A 7,621-nucleotide genomic window follows, 5' to 3' on the forward strand; every position below is an offset into this window, starting at 1 on the left:
CTGTGCAAACGCTTCCCTCCAAACAGCACATGCACCTGGCCAGCCTCGCCAAGCCTGCCCCAAGCGGATTAATGGCGAATAAATCCCTGGCGATGCCGCACGCTCCACACCCGACACTGGGGCCAAGGTGACCTTGACACGTGTCAGATCTGATGACTTGGCAAGCCGGTGCAGTCTAAACCGAAGCACTGGTCCTCGTCAGCACAGCCACCCTCAACCCCCACTCCCCTGGGGTGTTGCTGCCCTGTTGTGGATTGGGGTCAGAGTCCATATGATGAAACAAAAGGGCTCTGAAGAATATCAGTCAGCAAATCCATCAATACCCATCTGTGCCCTTTTACCTCTTTCATGCTGGCCCTGTTCTGTAATCGCCAGATTGGGAGGTTTAAAGTGGAACATAATCAATAAACTCACACAATATCATCACCCAAAATGAGTCTTCCCTAAGTAGCTGAGGTGGGTAAGTCTCCTACTTACGGTGTTGACTCTAAATCAATAGCGAACTATAAATGGCCTTTATAGACGCTGTCATTAAAAGGAACAGTTTTTAATTGATTGTTTTGACATGCGACGGTATTGAGGAAGAACCTCTGATTTATATCGATCCGAAGGACGGTGTCAGGTGATCACTGTTCCCAAAATAAAAGTAAAGGAACGGTGATGGTGTAAGAGCTGCTCGTTCATGATTCATGGCACACATGCCGACGTGAGGACATGTGAGACGCATCATCAAAACAAGCCAAGTTTGAGGCAGAATTTCAGGCCGAGCTATTTAACCGGTTACACAATTACAGACATAATTTTCAGCTTAGGTAGATTTAAGTTACGTTTTATGCTTGTTTCTATAGTCATTGCAGAGATTAATCGCGTTCTGTGTTCCCTGAAATTGTTTACCAAACTATGACACGATCTTGTATCATAACAAATACTGAGCAGAATGAAATATATCTATATTTTCATCTGTGTCATGATGTCACAGTAAGTCATGCTGATTGGTGGCCAGACTGGGACGATAGGGTTAGGAGCAAATTGCTTGGCTCCCGCTGACTTCACGAGGCCTCCTCTCTTAGCTGCCTCACATATTCGTCCTGATACATACCGTGCTGGGTGTCAACACACCCTCCCCACCCCCAAATCCCAATCCAATCAGCCACCCATATGTCTCACTCCGAGTGACGTGGGCCCGAGACAGACGGCAGTGAGCTGCGCCATCAATCTGCCGGTATATGTCATCGGCCGGTCTCCGTCCTTGAGAGTAGGCCTGTAATGCCTTAGGATAGCCTAACCTCATGCACTACGGACTTGGGGTAGCTGAGGGACGTTCCCACTCCGATTAATGGATTAAGAACCTTTAGTGAGCAGAGAATTACCTTATGGACACACTGGCATGGTTCTAGGAAGGATAAATGCACAATTTTAACCAGAGACAGCAAGCGTCCAACAGATCTGAATGTGATCACATTCTATATGCCACAGTTTTAATTTCTAAGATATCATGGCCATTTTTTAGTATCCCATTAGTCTTGAAAACACGACTGTCCGCATGTAAATTTAAAAGAGCCGTCTATAATTACAAAATCCCCCATGACATTATTTCCAATCCCTGCATTCAGATGCCGAGCACAGTGGTGTCAGATAAACAGATATTTCCCATCAGACACTTCTGCAAGAAACAAATCTACGGCTATTTGTGTGTTACAGCTCAGTAATCTCCTGATGTCAACAGTAAGTGGAGCCCCTCATACTAAGGGACGCTGTAAATAAATCCTTTAATCTGCTAGAAACATATACATCAGGGCAATATATCTAACACTTTATTTATTTACTGGCATTTATAATACTTATTGATTCTTTGGTATTTGTATTCAATTTTTCTTTGTTCTATTTAAAATGAATACGAAAGTGAACGATTTAGGAATCATAAATTTTATTACCAGGGAAAATAATACTTTATTGCATAATTATTTCATCTGGATTTAAAAATTCAGCTACCTGTAACTTCTGCCTATTTTTTTTTCACTCTCAATCTGAATTCAAAGAAAGCAAACAATGCAGGGTCCAAGACCAGCAAACATAAATGTCTCTTTCAAATAAGAAAATAAAAGTTACCGTACATGTTTAGCATTTTAAGAGGTCATAAAGGTCAGTAAGAGTACCGTGCAATCCTTAAAGTGTCATAAGCAATGCGGGAATGATAATTTCCTCATTTAAACAAAAGCTGTAACTAGCCCACGAACAACCGTTTTGCGCATGTCGGCGGACTGTCGCGAGCCAAGTCATTGTTGTTGTTGCGAAGACGGATCAAATATTTCAGTACGTGACTGAACTTCTCACTTCCCTTTTCGATAGTCCTCAGTAGAGCTTATAAAAACATATCCTGCTCTCGGGGCTGTGGATCACAGGCGGATTGCCTCATCCGAGTCACCCCAGGTTTTTAAAAATTACTGTCAGTCACAAACGTTAATATAAATCATCCCTGCCACTATATACTATAAGTAGTAACCTATATAAAAACATCTAGACTTCCATGTCATATTTAGAACAAAAAAAGACACCCTGTATCCGGAAAAAAATAGCAGCGTTTGTTTGTTTTAATCTGGTCTAAAATAAAGTTACATGCTTCGATACAAATGCACATACAGTCTCTCCGGTTTCCGATGACCCACTGCAATAAAACAAAACTAAGTGAAATTACTTGTCGGACTGTGGTGCGTGTAAGAGGCAAGAAGTCTGCACAAACACTGTTTACACACCTGCATTGGATGCGGTTAAGACACGCTCTCGTTTAAAAACCAGGAAATCCCCGCGTCAAAAGATGAAACCTACGCGTATTCCTTAAAATATATTCCTGCCATTTTCTAGCTTTCAACTGCATGTTTCAGTGAGACTTGCAGCTTGCTGTAGATCACCGTTTGCGTATTATCAATGTTTCAAACGCATCAAATGCACAGTCGTTAGAATACGGTAGCCTTTGGGCTAAAGCAAAATAAATCAATAGCAATTACACTCTGGATCTAAACCTTAAAATTAAGTTTAAATGGTTATAGGTTTTATCATAAAAGTTCAAGTCACTTTTTACGGAACCGGAAAAAATCGTTTCAAAGTTACATATTTTAAAGAAAAACTTTATATATGCATCTTAAAATGGAAACAGCGACCCTTTACAATAAACTTAGATTTTTTTTAATAATGTCCTACACTTCGCAAACACAATCTGAATCTTGCTTTTTCATCAACGTGCATGATTATGAGATAGAGAAAAAAAGGGGGGGGGAGAGTGTCAATGTGCCTGAGTAACATGAGCTGTTTTTGCACGGTTGGCCGGAGGCTCCACAGTGCGTGTGTGACGCAGAGCTGGCATTCAACCTGGAATGTGGATTCGCTGAGCGAAGCCCAGAGTGCCAGTCACGGCCGGCGAGCAGCGCGCATGCGCAGAGCACGGCCGCGAACCGGAGCGCGCTGGTGACGCCATCGCCAGCAAAGTCTGCTCGCTTGAAGGGCATTAACGCTTTGCAGTCTGGAAATGTGTTATCGGTACCCTTTTCCGTGTTTTAATCGGTGCTTTTTATATTACTGTGCATAAAAATATTTCAGGGACACGTTGGAAATTATGTGATCCGTTATTTTATTTGTCATTCCCCATAAAGGTTTCAAAATGTTGAATATCCGAATGTAAATCAGGTAAGAAAATTATACTCTTTTCCAAATCTTAAGCAAGTAACCCCATATTTACGCAAAATAAGGTTTCCAACTTAAAAATTAAGAGGAATAAAGTAAAAAATACATTGAGATTGATTAGTAAATCGGCTTCAAGTCTAAATCGTGCAAAAATCTCAACGGTTCCCTTACGCTGCATGTAAACAATTCTTGTTAAATGCAAAGCGTAGCAGGGGCCGATATTTATCTGTGAGGCGCGCAACATTCAGTTTCTCCTTCACGTCTGAACTAACCGTCGTATTCCTGGCACAGGTTCAACTGATTAAAAAAAAGAAATGGGCCGAGGCAGGGAACGCGCATGCGCAATACTGAGGAGGTGGTGGGGGGGCGGGTTGTCGAAGAATCAAGTAAATAAGCGGAGCGCGAGCCGCAGGAGCTGCGCGGGCGGGAGTAGCGTGCGGTATGACGTCACGGGGCGCTGTGAGCTTGCTGAGAGGTGAAGGCGCAGATAGACGGAGACGCGCGGTTGTAAAGTGCGCACTGCCATGAACTTCTGTTTGTAACTTCATTGTTGTTGCATCTGTCAGGAAGGGACGAAAACCAAAAACAAATACGCGTATATCGCGCCACGTCCGCCTTTTACACTCGGAACACGCTTGGAGGAGTTACTGTGTGTTTTCTTGATTTCTTTCCTCTTTTTTTCCGCGCAAACTTTTGCGAGAAGAGGCGATGTCGTCTGCGGCGGTCGCTGCTTCTAGGAGGCAGTCGTGTTATTTATGTGACTTGCCCCGCATGCCCTGGGCTATGATCTGGGATTTTACCGAGCCCGTCTGCAGAGGATGTGTCAACTACGAGGGAGCGGATCGTATTGAGTTTGTCATCGAGACGGCTCGCCAGCTGAAGAGGGCTCACGGCTTCCAGGAGGGGAGGTCTCCCGGTCCGGGGAAGCCGCAGCTCTCGGGAAAAGACATTCAGTCTATCAACCATACGGCCGGGGACCCGGGATCGCGGCCGCCCCAGCCCTTGGATCGCTACCCCCTGGCGTCGGATCGGCCGCCCAGACTGGGTCCAGAATATCAGCCGGGAAGGCAGGCTAATGGCATTCCCGTCCCGAATGGATTTCCTAAACCAGACGACCCCCCCGAGCTGAACCGACAGAGCCCCAATCCCCGCAGGACTAGCACCGTCCCCCCGAACCTGGTGTCCCTGGTTAACGGAAATATCCCTCCGGTACACGCTCTGAACGGCCGCTCCTCGCAGATGGGGATCCCCGGTGTACTGGCGGCGCCGAGTCCGGGCGAGCTGGGCGGCAAAAGGCCGGAGGACATGAAAGACAAGCACCGCCCGGACAGCCTGTCGGAGATCGGCGACTCCCACAAGAGGGCTGACGACTGGATGAACAAGGGCAAAACAGTGCGGGACCTAATGGCTCTCCACAGCTTCGACAATCGCTTCAAGAAAGACCACGCAGCCATGCAGCAGAGGGTGATGTTGTACGAGACGAGTGCCACGGCTACCAAATCAGGTAACTAACATTTCTGCACAGTGAAATATGCAGCAATGAGCAGTAATGCATGCCCTGCGCCGCCTTGCAGCAGACCTGCATTAAAACTGCTTGCTAAGTAAATGCTGCCTTCTGCACCTGTGCAATTTCCAAGCGAGTTTAGCTGCGCTCCCCGTATACTTTTCTCCGCGAGTTAGTAACTGCCAGGTTGCTGGAGGTACATTTAGAAGTCAGTCGTGTCTTTTCATTTTCACTTGCTTAGTTTTGAAAGCCCTGCTCACGTGTTGCTTTGCCTCTTGTGAAACCCCAGATAGGGGGAAGCACCCCAGGAACGTAAAGAGGAAGGCGTCGCCGGAGCCTGAGGCGGAGGGCACTGCGGTGAAGGTGAACGGCGAGGGCCAGCCCTGGCTGCCGCCTCCCGCGGTGCCCCCTCCCAGCTTCGCCACGCCGCCCTCCACCATCTCGCCGCATGCACGCGCCACCCCACCCGAGGCAGCTCAGAACGGGCAGTCCCCCATGGCAGCCCTCATCTTGGCAGCAGACAACGCAGGCGGCAACGGCTCGCCCAAGGACGCCAACCAGGTGCACTCGACCACCCGTAGGAACAGCGGTAGCCCCCCGTCACCGTCCCAGAGGAGGCTGGCCCAGAGGGACGCCCCTGTCTCAGGGACACCGCATGTGCCCGGCTTGGACCAGGTGCACCAGCAGAGCATTCCCGACTCGTCCGTGCCGGGCAGTGTGCCCCTGTGCTGCACACTGTGCCACGAACGTCTGGAGGACACGCATTTCGTCCAGTGCCCGTCCGTGCCCTCGCACAAGTTCTGCTTCCCCTGCTCCAGGGAGAGCATCAAGCAGCAGGGGGCCAGCGGGGAGGTGTATTGCCCCAGCGGGGAGAAGTGTCCCTTGGTGGGCTCCAATGTACCCTGGGCATTCATGCAGGGCGAGATAGCCACCATCCTGGCTGGAGACGTCAAAGTAAAAAAGGAGAGGGACCCTTGATTTTATGCTCATAAGGACAAACAAACAAAAAAAAAAAATAAAAACTAATCAAATATAAGTAAATAAGTATAAATTACACACATACCATCCAAACAAAAACTAACGGACTTGTACAGTGGACACAAGGGGAGTGTATACTTCGTAACCATGGCTGTATAATTTTTGATTTTTGAATACGTTGTGTTTCTATATTTTTGAAGATAAAAAAGGTATGTACTTGTTATAATGGACTTCCTCTGCTCCTTTCTGTTGATGTTAAGCGAATTCTTGATGTATCCTCCGGTCTGGTGGCAGTTCCTGTTAAACGTAGGATGTGAACATGCGTTACTCACATGGCACTTGGCGAATCTCAGATGCTTCTAGCTGTACTTGTATGCACTTGTTTTAAAAAAATTGCCAAATACAATTTCTGACCTTGTAATAATAACGAAGTGTCTGTGATGTGCTTATTGCCCGTGCAGGCGTGCATGCATGGGTGGGGGTTGGGGTGGTTAATGTCCAGATATTGGGTCCTAGAGACTAAGCCCTTGCAGCGAGGTGGAAAGTGCAGTGCTGGAATGACCTCGAGATGTAAACACTTTGTTGCATCTCGCAGTAACATGGGCACAAAGGTTGTGGTTTTTCCTGTTTGCTTTTTCGTTTTTTTTTTTTTTTTTGGGGTGGGGGGAGAGACCTCAGTCACTGTCTAAAGTGTGCCCTTCCAAAAATAAGCCGGTATTTGCGTTGTAGAGACCTTATCGAGGTCGTGTTACTGTAACTGAATGCCTTGACATGACCCATTGCCCTGGCTCTCCTAAGAGTCTCTCTTAACCCTTGAGTTATACACTTTTTTTCCCCCCTTGTTTTCCTTTGTTTATATATTGTTATTGTAATTAATGTCACCATGTGTCATGCTTACCCCCTTCAGCTATGTCAAAAATAACCTGTATGTGCTTAACACGCACTGTTAACCATATCAGTACTAAGCGTTCTGTCTGTTCTGTGCCGCTTTTGGTCATCCTGCGTTAATAGAGGTGGCGTGAGGGTGATGGGTCTGAATTCTGCATTGGCGAGAACATGAGAATGAGCTGCGTTCTGCTGGGGGGTCGTTCCGGCTTTTCACGGTGCCATGAATGTACCCAGAGATGTCCCGTGGCAGGTTATTTCTGTGCGGTCTGACTTTGCTGTCTGGCTTCGTGGGGGGCGGGTTACCTACCATGTGAGAATGGGAACACGGTGCTGAAAGTGAAACCGTGTATGTTTTTAACGGCTTCGGACGCCACAGCAGCGCAAAAAAACGCAGTGCAGACCCCAGTGCCGTGTTTTTATCAGGCATCTGTGAATCACACCGTCTCCAGCAAGCGAGACATGGAACCGGGGGGGGGGGGGGATTTGGGACACATTGAGGCTCCCGGCAGCGAGTGTGAGGCCGCCCGTACATCATCACCTGTTCGTTCGTCGTTGCATAATGATGCGTTTTAC

General features: G+C 47.3%; 1 protein-coding gene across 1 annotated transcript; it reads left to right on the plus strand.

The window, feature by feature from the left end:
• The first annotated feature begins 4,086 nt into the window (after positions 1–4,086).
• LOC125715733 (interferon regulatory factor 2-binding protein 2-A-like) lies at positions 4,087–6,587 on the plus strand. Its single transcript, XM_048987593.1, has 2 exons — positions 4,087–5,182; positions 5,472–6,587. The coding sequence occupies exons 1-2, from the start codon at positions 4,387–4,389 to the stop codon at positions 6,158–6,160; spliced, it is 1,485 nt and encodes a 494-aa protein (XP_048843550.1). The 5' UTR covers positions 4,087–4,386; the 3' UTR covers positions 6,161–6,587.
• Positions 6,588–7,621: the final 1,034 nt, after the last annotated feature.

This window comes from Brienomyrus brachyistius, chromosome 20 (assembly GCF_023856365.1).
Source record: "Brienomyrus brachyistius isolate T26 chromosome 20, BBRACH_0.4, whole genome shotgun sequence".
In the NCBI taxonomy this organism is placed as follows: domain Eukaryota; kingdom Metazoa; phylum Chordata; class Actinopteri; order Osteoglossiformes; family Mormyridae; genus Brienomyrus; species Brienomyrus brachyistius.